The sequence below is a fragment of the Rhea pennata genome, chromosome 3 (genome assembly GCF_028389875.1).
Source record: "Rhea pennata isolate bPtePen1 chromosome 3, bPtePen1.pri, whole genome shotgun sequence".
NCBI classification, from domain to species: Eukaryota; Metazoa; Chordata; class Aves; order Rheiformes; family Rheidae; genus Rhea; species Rhea pennata.
This window is the reverse complement of record NC_084665.1, coordinates 103,305,631-103,321,467: the sequence shown is the minus strand read 5'-3', so window position 1 is coordinate 103,321,467 and position 15,837 is coordinate 103,305,631. Positions and strand designations below refer to the sequence as shown.

Below are 15,837 nucleotides of genomic sequence, written 5' to 3'. Positions count from 1 at the left end.
ACAGAGAAGGATGGAAAGTCCACTTAGGCAATGGTGAAGGCACCTTCGTTTCTGGGCCTGCTCCAAAATCATGGAAACTAAAGTGCTAGTGAGAAAGACCACTTTAATGCCTAGGTCTTCTTTGAGTAAACACGTTCACGATCTGGTCACTTATTATGCAGGAGCATGAATCCTCTTCTGTAATCAGCACATGGCAGAGGGAAGATAATGTGCGGTAATACTCTTGGGAAATTGATTTGTTTTAAATCTCTTTTTCCTTGTTGCAACCTTTCAGCTTTACTAATAATTAAGAGTAATACATATAAAAAATTGCAGTCATTGCAAATCAATGGTGTATTTTGGGCAATGAGTCACCAGCTAAGTTTCCATCTGAACTTAAAGAAAGGGTGGCTCATATCATGCAGAATTTAAATTGAGGGTAAGCAACTACAAAGACTCTCTGAGGCTCTGTGGCGTGTTTACTCACCGAAATGACTGGAATTGGGGTCTGGTGTCCTGTTTCTTCCTGCTGTGGATGCTAAACTGTCTGTGAGTCCCTTCATTTTCCTGGCGCAAGGTAATAATTTGCCCTTGGGCTGGGTGTAAGGCCCATCCCCAGCCCTGCTCAAAACACTTGCATACAGGAAAGACCACTATGGTCCTGACATGCTGGGCTCTGCTGTGAGTTCATGAGATGAACTTTGAGCTTCTGGAGTCTTGGAGCTCATTGCTATATTCATCTCTACTATGAATGTGATTAGAAATGAGATTTTAGGATGTCCAATAGGGCTTGTTCAAATAATTCATAGAGAGAATTTTGAAAGAATGGCCATGGAATAATCCTGCTTGAGCTTTAAAGAGATTCTTGGTCACTTCTACTGCTTCTGGTTTTGTTACTTCATATAGTGTTCAATGACATTAATAATACTTGAATTTCTGCCAAATTTGTGGTCTATTTTTTAAACTCAGGCATACACATCAGGAAGTGCTAAAACAAGTACAAGTCAGATATGTTTGTACTTAACTATGAAGACTAGAATCAAGAGTAGGACCATAGTTCAAAAGCCTAACAACAGAACTGTTGTGCTTGGTACAGATTAATCTTCAATAGGGATAAAAGATCATATTTAACTACTCCTGAATATTTACGGATAGGTTAACATGTGCTTTCACATAGTGCAGTAGTCAGAGCTACTTCTGCTCACAAAACTACTGAAGTCAAAATATTTGATGAACCACAAAAAAATAGATTAATGTTTTTGTTAAAGTTGAAACATAAGGCAACAACAACAACTGGGAAAATTAGATTTTATCAAATTTCAGCACAATTTCTTTTGTCACGAAATAGAGCTGTTTAGAAACACTAGTTCCATTTTTTCACTTCTTTAAAAGACAGTTAATTCCTGTGCAAATTAGCTCACTTCAGTTCCAAGCAAATCCTTTGCCTCTGCTTTAGTTGTTAGCAAATCTTAAAAGCTGAAGATTAAAAATCAAACAAACCAATTGGGACTTAAAACATGAATACAGCTGTCCATTTAACCTGACTGGCTGATAACATTTATCGCATATGGTAGCTTGTTTTCTTCATTTCACTTAACCAGAGCAAGGACATAACTTTGTAAAGTTATTAACAAAGACCTACAATAAGAAACTGCATTCACATTTTGCTAAGGTCAATGTAAACAATCGAAAATGATGGAGCCACACAGGCATAAGGAAAAGAACTAGATTATCATCTCTAGTGAGCAGTTCACTTAAGACATGAACATATCTTTTCACTTTTCTCACATTATATTTGATGCATTGTAGCAGTCAGCAACAGACTTACATTGTCCACATTTTTGTCTTAAAAACAAAACCAAATAAAAAAACACAGGAAAAAATTGAAGCCTCTGATTTATATCTTATTCTGTGATGTACAGTGATTGTATATTGCTGACCTTACCTTTTCTATTCACTTCCATAAGGAAGATTGCCTGCAAAAGAGCAAAATAAAAAGTGTGATCTGATGCAATTTTCCTTCATCCTCAGTCCTTTAGCTGCGGTGAGGCATTTGTGGGAAGAGGTCTGGTAGAAGCGCTGGTGGCAAGAAATTGTATTAAAGAATTGGAAGTTTGGATTGGTGGCCCTTCTGTATAAACACATACACACACGCACACATGCACGTTTCCCCTTAATGTGTCTGAATTTACAGTAGTGCACCCAAACCAGCTGTGCTGCCAGCTGTACTTTCAATAGTAACTGGCCTTTGATTCGATGACCTTCAGAAGCACCAGTAAACAACAGTCCAGTGAAAATCACAAAGGGAGAGTCTGCTCATTCCTTTGAAAACTGTCTGCCATTAATTTTTTCAGGTTCCTTTCATTTACTGCAAAATGGGGAAAGAGGAATGATCATTTTTTACCTCTGTTTTTTTCCACTGTGAAGACTTAAAATTGTTTTCTAATGATTCATATTTCAAACTATAGGGCTTTTCCTGCAATTTAGCCTTACATGCTATCTCTACTACTAATTTTAAAATTCTTTGTTGCTTTTTTCTGAATCTTTTAAAGCTTTGGCAACACGACCGTATATGCTGCTTTAAGTCTACTGTCCGAAAACTGGAGGCCACGAATCAAATAGTAAAGGCTATTAGATATGTCTTTTGGTAGCTGCTATGTTTTTCTTTATGGTTTTATTAATATAGCTAACTTTGCCATTTGCTTTTTAAATAGGGATGAGCACTGCTCAGTGGTACATATTACCGTATTGACAGAGATTTCCAAGTTTTTATTGACTGAAGCTTTAAGGATATCTTTGAGTAATTTTTTATACTGAATCTCATTTGATTTTTTTTTGATTCGCCCATAGTGAAAGAGTGCAAAATTAAATATATATAGCTAAGTTAGATCACTCCTGCTGTAAAACTGGGAGAATATCTGTTTTAGGCAACAAAGCTTTCGGAGGTTCTCTCATGTTATTTTGATTTTAGAAGTTAAAAATACAAACCTAAAATATTGGATTATGTATCCAATGCATAAGAAATTCAGCTTTACTACAGCCTCTCTCACTTGGAAAAGAATATACCCAACATTTCAGAATGATGGATACATGGCAGTGGCTCCATTTCCAGTATCTTTTTATCTTGGGCAAATAAAACAGTTTACAACATGTCTGACTAATGATTAACACATGCAGATTCTTCACTTCATAGAAAACTGTAGTCTGCAAGTTTCTGTCCAGGTTGCTTTCTGAACAGTAACTGAAGGTATTACACATGCAGTAAACGGTCATTTACCTGTAAAGTGAAGCATAGGAGGCCTTTAAAACGCTACTAAGACAAGAAGAATGTGGCTCAAAAGCCAGATTCTGCTCTTATATTGCATTGCAAGTGAAGTTTGGATGGCAAAGCAACTTGACTCTAGAAGAAATTTCTCGCAAGGACTTTACTCAGCTGAAGACCACCATTCTGCAAAGTGGAGCAGACTGAAAAGGAGCTTGTATGAGGGCAAGTACTGCAAGACACGAGGCTGCTGTGCAGGAAGAGATGATGGCTGCAGCTTTAACATCGCTTCCAGAGCAGCTATCTGCTACTGCGATCAGTTCTGTACCACAGGTCCTCCTGGCCCTGTAGACTGCTGTGCTGATTACTGGGAAGTCTGTGACAACTCTGTTGAGCCCATCAAATCAGATGAACCTTGGCCACCTCCAACATCAGGTACACAGAGACAGTGTGATCAATTGGCATTAGCACATCACAATAAAAATGCACTTGAAACAAAGCTACCAATTAATTTTTACTGTATTCATTTTTAGTGTATTTAGTTAAAATGTGACTAAAGGTACACTAGACAAACACCAACTTTGTTATGAAACAGGGGTAAGAATTTTGCTTGCTATTATTTCTTTGTCTCTAGGGAGATTTTTTTAGGGTTAGCTAGATCATATCTCTTTTGGAAAGAGCCCATAGTTTACCTAAGGAAGATAACCTCAATGGGTCATTAGTGTAATCATCAATTTCCACAGAGCATCACAGATCAACATGACATTAACATCAAGCTCCAAATGTTAGTATTCATTAGTAAAAACAGACCATCACAGAAATTGAGACTTATCCTAAATGACAACAGTCTGAGGTATCCTGCAGTAGTTTGGACCCAGCATAGATCCTGTGGGACATCATTTTTCTTGCAGCAGCTCAGGTGCAGGAGTAGCTGAAAGGATGAGATTAGAAGAGTCTAATACCGTCTTTTTTGTAAGTTTCTCACTAGTCAGCTTGAAGTGGAACTTCCACAAGGACTGCTCTAATCTCAGTCTATTTTTTTTAGAGCTCTCTAATCTCAGTCTATTTTTTTAGAGCTAGAGACTGCAAAAAATGACCTGCAAGCAGCTGGTTCTCACTTGCTTCCTCCATAGCCAAATTTCTACTGGTAATAAAGATTAGAACGGGAGACCTTTAACACTATGTAGTTTCTTACTATTAGTAGTCCAAATCTTGCTGAAAATGAAGAGACTGTGCCAAACTTTTTAAAAGCTTAAAATCAACACAAATATCACCATGACTTTTTAAAATTAACTGTTTCTTTGCAGTAACTTTGACGCTTATATTTCAGCACTCAGACTGCAAGCTCTTCAGAAGGCTGTGTTCTTAAGCTAGGCATAGAGTCAAAGCTTAATAAGTGATCATAACAGGGAATGACAAAAATGCTAAATACTGTAAAGTAAATTTGATTTTCCAAAGTGTTTTTGATCACCTAAAAGAATGTGCTATGATTTATGTAAATAAAGTCATTTATTTTGTATTTATTTAGATTGCACAGCTGCTTATTAACTTCCAACAGATCATAGGGTTGTTATAGTAAGCTCTGCATAAAACATATAGCAGCATTTCTGACTGTCTGAGCTGACAGTCTAAGGTTTTAGTTTTGCAAACTGTTTCAATGAAGCAAATCACTACAAAACGTTCAGCAGTTTGCCATGTGGATCCTGTGGCAGGTCTACCCCCAAAAGATAAAAATGTAACAGATAGTTTAGACAAAAGATCAGCTGAAGGGGAATATTTTTACTGTTTTCCTTAATCCAAAACTTGCATATGTGTTCACTGTTCTGTAGCTCCTGGGTTGTACATACCTGGCATAGATGGCTTTTACTATCTAATAGTGCCTTTATTTGTCCTTTAAGTTATCTTATATCCTATTTTTTATATCTTGCTTCAAAACAAGTATCACTTTACTTTTCTGGTTGTTAAAGTGCTTTATTGATGGAAAGTCAGCTGCTTTTTTTATCTGCTTATTGGATATTTTTTATACAACTAATTTATAGGATAGAGAGAGAATAATAAAACAGTCAAAATGCATAATGAAAAAATGCAACTAAAGGCACTTTCTAGAATTGAAATAACTGAGGAACTGGGAACAGAAAATGAAAGGAAAAATGGAGGAAAAAAAGACTGGATACCTGGAGATTAAGTAAATTACAAGGCATTTTTAGAAATGATGTAAGTAGATTAGCTAACTTTTAGTAGGAGAGATTACACTTCTGTCTTTGGCTAAGAATTATTTAAACACTAGAAAATCTAGTCAAATTATTATTTGACATATTTGAAGATATGAAGATATAAACCTTTCACTTGGAAGATTTTGATCTTTTGGTCGCCTGTGTTTTTGCTCTCAATGTTTCTTGAATCATATTTCTTTAAATAAACCAATAAACTGACATGCTTTACATAGCTGGAATACACAGCCATAAAGCAGTGCTTTATTTCTGGATCATAGTTTATTCACTGGTATGATGCACGGCAGTAATAAGCTATGCTGTGATTTCTCTTAGATGTGCACTGTTTTGAGGCCACTCCTGAATTAGCTATGTGCAACTGTTTTGATATTGCCTTTATAAAGCCAGTATACAGCATGTTTCAATGTCTTTTCTGTGTAGTTTCAAAAGAATGGTGCACATTCCTGTTTCAGCTTTCTTAGATACTCAATAAGCATTCTGCACTTTTTTTTTGATTATTAAAGAATCCTTAATTATTTATAGCCCTTAATATTTATTGACTATATTTATTATTTATCTTTTTATTTCAATTACTTTGGCAATACAAAAAGGATTGTGAATCCTGTCAGAGTCAAAACACTGGATCTTACCCTGGTGGTGGTACAAAGGTGAACACGAATACAGAGCTGGGACGGAAGTCCTGGTTTATCAGATCCACTCCCTTTCTATCACAGCCTCTCTGTGATACAATCCCATTCACAAAGTCAATAGGCTCTATCTTGAAATGAATTAATTTCCGGTTTACCTCATGACTCTGTCTAGGAGGATTTTCAGAGTCCTGCTGCCCTGATAGTTTGGAGCCTCTTTGTGATTTCCAACTTATTCCTATTGATTTCCTTCTATTCTTATGCTACCAGTCTCTGTTAGCCCAGATATGTCTACTCTCTTTCTGACACTGATATTTTAGGTACATTCATAGGTTATACTTTTAGCCCTTTGAAGTCTCAATTTTGCTAGGCTAGTAAAGCTCTTCTACTCTTCAGTTACCTAAGTGTGCACGATTAGAAAGCTTTTCCTGTACTTGCTCAAGTTTGTACTTTTTCTTGGGAATGGGGGGTGACAGCTGCCAGCAGCGCTACGGATGAGGCTTCATCCTGTCACTCATACAATGCATTAATACTTCCTTCACTTCCTATGTTTGAAACATCTTGCTTGACACCTCCTTCCTATGAAGTAGTAGGCCCTTGTAATTAATTCATGAATTCTACTCTACTTTGGCATGAAATTAATTATGGCCTAGAAGCACAAAAGGGAAGCACTCTTGTTGATGCAGATCTAGTCAGCTGAGACATAAATGTCTGCATCTGGTCAGAGGGACTCCACTCCTCACCATGAGAGAGGGATGGCCTTCCTCACAGCTGCGTCAGAGAAAAGGCATGATACAATGGTAATATTGTATGGTAATGACACTATCGTCATATGAAACATGGTTAAAGCTGCCTGAAAACGGAGCAGGAGAAAAACTTGGGGGTTCTTTGCCCCAAACCCTTTCAAGGCGTGTAGAAATATGAGCTCTGCCTGTAGGCTTGCCAAAATCTGAAGGAAAAATAATCTATTACAAAAGGTTTTGAATAGGTACTAGTTTTTAAAATACAATAACTGAAAAAAGGCTTGTTAAAAACTCTATTTTAACTATGTATTATATAATAATTTTATTATTAAAATGTATTATTTTGAAATTACTAGAAAAGAATTTTATTTGAAGAACTGTTTGCTATTTACCTATAAGATAATCATTTTTCCGTGTGTGCTTTGATTCTGTTGCTGATTTTATTTACTGTGAATAATAATATACCTAGGAAAATATTAAAATCATCAGACTCTCTTCATTACTTGGGAGTAACTGGAAATAGATATTGCCATCTTTCATCAAAATAATTTATGCATATTGCATTCAACCAATTAATTCAATAATAGTAAGAGTTTTGAGTTAGTTCACTTCAAAATGATTATGCTTTTCACATATCCATATGTTATGTTGGCAGGTTGTTATAAAGATGGCCTATACTACAGAGAAGGAACAACAGCTGAAGACAACTGCAATTCCTGGTAATACTTCAGAGAACAGAAAAATGAATTTCATTTAGCATAACTCATGAAACAAGAATTAAATGAATGTCCTTAAATTCATATTAACCATGCAATCAACTCAGAATGATTGGAAGAGTTGTCCTGTATTAACGCATTGTAGACTAGAGCCCCCTTAAAACAATGGCAAGAGATCATTAATTAGCCCTCCTCGGCAGGAGCCCAGTGCCTGAAGGCCACAGGGCCCCGGCATGCCGGAGTCCCAGCACCAGGCTGGCAGCCGGTGAACATGGCTTTACCCGGCTCTCCCGGGCCTCCAGCTGCTGACTCTGGAGCCACCCCACATTGCTCCAGCTGCAGCCAGACGGAGCTGGAACGAAAAACCACCTGCATCTTGGCCCGAGGTCTGTGGGGTAAGGTGTCTATGGGCATGTAGTCCCTTTCTGGTTACCCAAAATGAAACTTTCTCAAAGCATCTAATTTATAGTAAATTCATTTTTCTCCCTAGTTTGGTCTAACCAAGATGGAAACAAAATTTTGCAATACCACATTTCCTTCAAAAAGTAAACCTTCCCACCTTCTTCCAATTAGGATTCATTAAATAGTGAAGTAACACTAAGACAGACTGTGTTTTCATTAGTACTAGGTGATATTGTTTATGCTTTCCTCCCCACTCTCCTACTGTTGTTAAAGAGCATGATTTTCCTTCGACAATTTTGCTCAGAGATATTCTTGCCCTTTCAGCAAATGCTTCCAAAGTCTGTGGAAGTGTTCAAACGATGTATGTCTTGTTCGCCCAGACTTAATTCACCACATCAATACTGGAGATTATGGGTGAGAATCTTTTTATTTTAAGATTTTGCTGTGAACTACCGTATTGCTTAAAACATGCATATGCAAAATAAAAGTTATCATGTACTCCCATCCCCAGTTACATCCCATCCAAAGACAAGAAAAAGAGATATTCATATCTGATAGCCAACCTACTTCTATGAAAACCTTTTTAAAATTTCTGGCAGACTATAGAGATTTAAATGGAAAGATAGTAAAAGTGTCATACTGGTAACAGTTGACATTGACCTCTGTCTACTTTTTCCCCCATATTTAGTATATTTTTTTGCTCTTAAAATGCTATCTAGGTAATCTTTCCCAATTTTTTTTTATTATTCAGTACAGATATTTAAAGTCATTTTTTTCTATACCCAGCTGCGTTATTCTACATACCAGGACTCTAGGTAGCATTGGAGGAGAAGATGGGCCAAACAGGGACCAGGATATCAGAATTTTGTGAGATTTAGTGGGTTTTTTTGCTACAAGTTCTTGTTCCCCTCAAATAGTGCAGAGGTATTAGGAAAACACTCAATAGTGGAGCAATAAATTGGGAGTCTGCTGGCTGTTTACACAGATTCGGAGATTTTTGTCCCTAGCAGCTGAGGCACTAAATTCACCAATGGCACCTGTGTAGGTGCCTAGATTTCATATTATGGCTCAATATTGGAACACTTCATGGGAGTGGTTCAGACCAGCTGAGTTAGGACAGACAATTAAGTTAGTCACCTGGACATCTTCACCTCTCTTTCTTTCCAGTGGTAAGATGCCACAGGGTGTTTTAGTCCAGCTGAAATATGGTTCAGCTTCTGCAGGTATTCACACTCTCCACAGGCAGACCACACGTGAGGAGGCTTTGCATTTGGGCAGCATGAATCCTACCTCCTTTTCCATCATATGCAGACAAGAAAGGAATGAATAAAGACAATGTTCTCCCTTGTGGATCATCTGTTTTCTAGTATAAATCCAATTTCAGTACGTTCCAAATGTGTATAATTGCAAGCTTTTTTCTGTTATATTTACGATTTACAGGGTTAAAACTCAATTATAAGTCTGGTCTACTCTCCTCAGAGAAAGTAGTGACAAAATAACTGAAGATAGCCAGGGGCCACTTCTCTCAGTCATAAACCCAGGCAGAACATTGCCAGAGGAGCTTTCTGCAGTGCTCAACAGTATTTCACCTGAGCCTTAAGGCCATGTAACCTACTGATGAAGCTATTATTTCTCTGTTGGCATCTGGTCTGAAGCATAATGTAAACATAACTCCAAGACAACAGTAATTATTATCACTAAGCATCTTATTTTTCCAGTACTTCTCTAAAGCATTGTATGCTCATCTGCTGTTAACACAGTGCTGACCTCAAATCACCACTTCTACACTGCTGAGTTGCTCCATGCTAGGGCCATCTGCAGTGGAAAAACTTGTACTAAATATTTTCTCATGCAGATATAATACAATGTTTCAAAACCTAAGCAAATTTGATTCGAGAGGTTTATTTCTGGATGTTATTCTTAGTGGTGCTCTTCTAAAGAAGGAGCAAGGTTTTAATGTGAGTAGTATCTCTAAAACGGATTTTGTTTCTTTGTTTTGTGTCTATGAGGAAGATGGAAAGCTGACAACTACAGCCAGTTCTGGGGAATGACACTAGAAGAAGGTTTTAAAAACCGCCTGGGTACACTCCCTCCGTCTCATTCTTTGCTGAATATGAAAGAAACTCCAGTGAGTGTCATGCACAGTTATTCAATTTTGTTAATAACTTTATGATGGGGAAAAAAAAAAGATGTGAAAAATTATAAGCACACTGTTCAGGGATTTAATATTAACCACTTCCAAGTTGCAGATGATAGTTGTTCTAGACATAGACAGTATGGTCGTTCTGATAGAAATCATACTAGGAGGAGCAAACGGAAATGTTATCCACTGGTAAAGTACTCATCAATATTCGCTTAACCAGAGCTGCGTTGTAGACTACTGATGTGTAGAAATCTTTGCTTCTTCTCCATATGCTAATCTATTCCGATTGCACGTAGGACTGCAAAAAAGTTCTGCACATATTTCTTTAAGGATAATGGCTGAGACAAAGGATTCCTGGAAATAAGTCCAAGATAAAGCAATGTAAAGACACAGATCGAGGTTGGAGTTTTGGACAAATGGAAGGAAAAGTAATGGGAAGCAGGGGAAAATGAGATGATTCTCTACCATCAGTTGTCTAAACCTCTTGATCACAGCCACTTTCTTGGTAGTTAAATTAAATTTCAAATCACATATTTGTGCTCAAATTAGTTCTGCAGCAAAGCAAACATACTTTAAATTAGATAGGTTATGAAATTAAGAAAAGTTACTTAATCTGAAATAGATTCTCCAGTATTCTGAATAGGCTAGCTTCTTCCTTGGAAGGCCTACAATTATGGAAATCATAATGTGAAAAAAAAAACTAACCCAGCAATGAGAATGAAATTAGAAAAACTGCAAGGATAAGTACATAGATCCAAGGGTTGTCAATAACATTGAAGGTGTTCCTTTTGATCTTTGGCTTATTCTTAGCTTGGGATAGTGAATTTATTTGAAGTCAGTTGCTGGTGTTCATTTTATCTGCATATGCATATAGACATAAGAATTTGACAAAAGGACCTCCAGATCATAGAAGGCCTTGTGGGTACTGCAGAGCAGAGTTATCACTTCAAAGAGAATTTGGGAGAGAGGAGAGGAGCAACAATTTTAAGTGTCCTTTTGCTTGATGTAGACTGATTCTCTGCTCCACACACAGTCTGCTTGCCCCAGTGTGGCAGGCCATTGAGTTGTGGCCCAGGAAGATTGCCTGGTGTGCTCAAAATTAGACTATGAACGGTTATCAGAGCTATACATAACAGAAATTGAACTCTGGAGTCAATGACTTGCATCATGTTCTCTGCTAGACTGCTTTTCACAACAAAAGAGGAATCCATTTGAACTGAAGATGGCAAGTCAAAATACGAAAATGATGTAAAAGATTTTTTAGTGCAATATTGAGTTGTATCTGCCACAAATTGCCAGTGAACTACAACAAAGATAGTGTAAGAGAGGTCTTTTTTTTTTTTTTTTTTTTTTTTTTTTTTCAGGGATGGGAAGTGTTTTTCAGTTACTTGTTTGTTTGTTTTGGTGGGGGAAGGATTGAGAAATATAATGTGATGTTCATGTAGCAGAAGAAGTGGGTATAATGTAATTCGCTCACTCAGACATTGACTTCATTACTAGGTAACTAGTTAGTTGAGACAATTCCCACTCAGAATAACAAGAAGAGGAAGAAATTCTCTGTAACATTTTCTCTCTTCCATTACCCTTTGGGGAGCTGGTCACCCTGTGGTCCTGTGTTATTGAATCTTTGCTGTTAAGATTCCTGTGGCTTCCTTGACTGCTGCACTGTTTACACCCTTTGTTCCCCTGATGCATTTCACAGACACAGGTTTTCTATCTGTTACCTTTTTACAAAATCTTTGAGCCACAACTCAACTACCTTTGGCTCTACCAGACTCCCCAGGAACGTCAATGCATTCTTCTCCAGAAGTCCAGCTTTGTACATTTACCCTTTTAACCCTCAGGAAGTCCATAGGCATTGATGGAAGCATAAGCTTTGCATAGGATTCTAAGAAATCTTCTTCTCTACTTAAAAAACCTAAGAATACACAGTAATAACCTCTGTATGACTTTCTCTGCTTCTGAAGAATGCTTTGAGCTTACAGAAAATTGCTCTGAATTTTACAGGAGCCCGTCTCCTTCCTACGGTTTCTCTTTAGAAATATTAAATCTTTCTTGCTCTTGGACAGTCCCAATCTTTTTTAAAAAATTGCTTTAAATATTCCCATAATGCTCTGAGAATCTCTCCAAACCCCTTCTGCAGTTTTCCAAGGAACATCAGCTCCTTAGTTTCCTTGTTCTGCCTTATTAAATTCCCTACTTGCCAAATTTCAATATTTTGCAGAAATATAACAGAAGAGGATTTTCTTCACTTCAGCCAATTCAAGTTAGTAAGTGACTCCACCTGAATCAGCAGTTGTCAAGACCTGATGACCAGTGGGGTGAAGATGTGCTAAAGTATCGCTTCTTAGCTAGCTCCATATCTAATGTCCCTGTGTGATTCAGCAAGTTTGCAGCAGGAGTCAGGGTCCATGAGGGGCACCTGGATAGATGCTTTCAGTTGTCCATTCAACAGTGCAACATGCCACCAGAGAGGTATCTGGGATTCTTTCGGATTTTGGAGTTAGTTGTACTGAACTCAAAGAGAGACCATTTGTTAAGCACGAGAATTTATTAGAGCTAAGAGGTTATAACAAAGCTTACAGCATTGCAGAACTAGAAGTATAACAGTACTTAAAATATGCATACATATCAGAGCTTTACAGTTCAGTCATGAGTAAACGATACAGTGACCGCTCTCACCCTTTCCTTGAGGGCCACCTCTCCGGTATAGTTTTCCCCAGATTCCCAAGCAAGGGTGCACTATGCAGTGACTGCTCTTGCCCCTTATGGGCTACCCTTTCAGCTTAATTTTCTCTGGTTTCTTCTCACCACGCTGCTGACATCAGGGGTGTCCCCACTGACAGGTATGTCCTCAGGTCTGCAGGCCAGCTGACTGTGGGTCCAAGTCCACATCGAGTGCATGTGACTTACTGCTTTTTATACCCAGTCGGAACAACCGCAGCTCACAGCCACATAGCACACCCCAGCAAGGCCACATAGCTCCAGTCAACACCAGTGGGAACATTAGGTCTCCTCTTGCTCAACCACAACACTGCTCAGGGGGTAGCAATGCACCCATTCTGAGGAGAAGGGCTCCACGGAGATGTCCATGGTGTGGGTCCGCAGTGTCACTTCTCCTTTCCTGGACTTGTCAGTCATGAGGTCTTTAGAGGGTGTGCCCCCAGGCTGCAGCAACCCCCCAGCTAGACCCCTGTGTGGGTCTAGCCTTGGGGCACCCGGGATTTGTTAACCCTTGGGGAGCACCCTGGAACAAACTCCTCTTCTGTGGGCTCCTCTTCTGTGGGCTGCACCATCCAGTGTACCATGTTTGCCTGTGGGCACCCGTCAAACAGTAATCATGGAGTTAACTTCCAGGCATTTTGAGGACAGCTTTTCAGAGAAACCTGCCTCTGCTTCCCCTTACATGAATAATTTTCTGTCACTATTATTTTGTAAGGCACATCAACACATTTACAAAGATCTAGTGATAAAACCATGCTAATTTTCATGAAAGTGTTTCCATCAAGATTCACCTGTATCCAGGAGACAGGTCAGAAAAGGATATGAATGACAAGAAATTCAGAAATAATGACTTAAGATTTTGAAAGGCACTCTCAAAATCTGAATGGCTTGACCCTAAAGGGACTTTGTTGAGTACTAATTTATCTGCAGGCCAAGGTACTACTTGTCATGGATAAAATTGGTACTAATTAAATCTTCATGGGTTCTCTGGGATTACTACTGTATTTCCCATTTTTGCAGGTGCGGGAACTGCAAGGCATTTGCCAAAAGTCATCTATTTAGCTGATAAAAATGCTATGATTAGTGTTCAGGAGGTTTCAACTCTATTTTATGCTTATCTGATCAAAACCTGCTAGTTTCGCTAATGAAGGATGAAAACCATAGCTACTCATTATTAAATACAACTTTTTCCCCTGAATTTAAATAAAAATCATGTCTTTAGTAGGTCCCTGATCTACTATCTCATGGATAAATGGAAACTACTTATGTCTATGGGGCTACTGTTTTAATAATTTTTCCTGGATTTTCAGAATACTTGAGAAAAGCAATTACATGCAAAAAATTTTCAAGAATCTAATGCCCTTCTATGTTGGTCATTTTATAACTATAGCATACTCTTAGTTCTTAGTAGTTTTGAAATGTTTAGTAGTAAAGTAGAGGGCTTTTTTGTTTCTTTGATGGATAATCCAATTACAAATTTGGCTTCATAACGTTACTTCTAATTAAACTGTATGACAGAGCTACATATTGGTTTAAGGAAAATACAAGCTTCCCGAAGTTGCTAACACAGAGTTTTTTTAAGCTCTGCTATTAATAACAGATTATGCATGTTCAGAAATATGTTTTATCACCTTAATTTATTAATTCCACATGATTGAATACTAGAATATCTAAAGGAAAATTTTGTGGTGCGACAACTAAATCTGAGTTGAGGATCCTCTTTGGCAAAGTATGGATAGATCTGAATATAGACTGACAGCTAAATGCACCACTAAAATCTTTATGATTCCTGAGAAAGTTGAAGCTCCCAAGCGTATCTCTGCAGCACACGGGTGTTACCTGAGAAAGCTCTCATATCCAAGTTGTATCACACAACAATTTGAAAATATAATTAAGTCAATAAAATACAATTTTGAAATGCATTAAATATCAAATACTCCATAAAGGCAGTGTAAAAATACATAAAGCATATAGTTGTTGCCTTAGAATACAAAATATTTTATATTGCTTCCTGTGATATACACCTCAGTTAAAAAAGTTCAGCAGCTATATATGTCTTCCCTTTTGCAAACTAGAGAGCATGAATGCCCATTTTGTCTTTTCAAAGCATGTGATGTAAAGAATTGTTTTTTTAACATTTAAAAGTATTTTAAACTTCAAATTTTTTACAGCTTTTCCTCAGAAAAAAATATTTCCACATTTATCATAATCAGTAATTCTCAGCTTTTTTCTCTGATCGGCCATCATAGCTTTAGTTGGAGTATTCTATTACAGCCCTTTGCCTTCCCTTTTGGTCAGGTTGCTTGCTTAATGGCACAGAACATATACGCAGGATTAAAAAGTTTGCCAATCGTTGTGCTGATCGCATTGTGCTGTCTGATGGTAGCATGTGGAGCACATACTGAGAAACAATCATCTAGATCTACTTTTCGTCAGGGAACAGTAATGTTTCTGAATACCAAAGCAGCAATTTCTCAGAGCAAAAGATTCTGTTTCTGGCTACAGGTCAGTCCTGTGTTTTTTAAATAACAAGCCTGAGGGTTAATGGCTGATTTTCTCTGGGATTTACAACTTGAGGCTATTAAATGACTATGTAAAGTAGCATACTGGAGCAGACCAAAATTTTTTTTAGATACTCCATTTGGAGTATTGTATATAGTCATCATCCAAGTTAAGTGTGCTAAAAAACCTTTTCCTAAATTCTGCTTGTTTATCAGCTGATAGTGAGCAGTTTTATCAAGCAGCTGAAATGCTATTTGTTTGGTATTGGGTCAATAATCTTCAAAGAAAATCTTGTGCTTGCTCATTAATGAAGAATCTAATGATATTTTAGCAAGACAGTCTTTAACGTAGCAGTGGCTTTGTGTGCATCCTTTGTAGTTGTCAGTCACATGTTTCTAACAAGTTTTTGAAGAAAGTAGACATTTGGAAGTGATTAAGTCAAAATGTTGAGACTGATACCTTTGGAAGATTAAGTAAATTATGGGTATGTCATATATTATGACTTGTTA

At 37.6% G+C, this 15,837-nt stretch overlaps 1 protein-coding gene across 1 annotated transcript in view; it reads left to right on the top strand.

The window, feature by feature from the left end:
- Positions 1 to 3,306: 3,306 nt before the first annotated feature.
- The window catches only part of TINAG (tubulointerstitial nephritis antigen), a 40,058-nt gene continuing 27,527 nt past the window's right edge, over positions 3,307 to 15,837 (top strand). Inside the window, exons 1-4 of the mRNA XM_062571109.1 lie at positions 3,307 to 3,676; positions 7,497 to 7,560; positions 8,284 to 8,373; positions 9,973 to 10,087. Coding sequence (XP_062427093.1) covers positions 3,307 to 3,676; positions 7,497 to 7,560; positions 8,284 to 8,373; positions 9,973 to 10,087 — 639 coding nt within the window. The remainder of the gene's footprint in view (positions 3,677 to 7,496; positions 7,561 to 8,283; positions 8,374 to 9,972; positions 10,088 to 15,837) is intronic.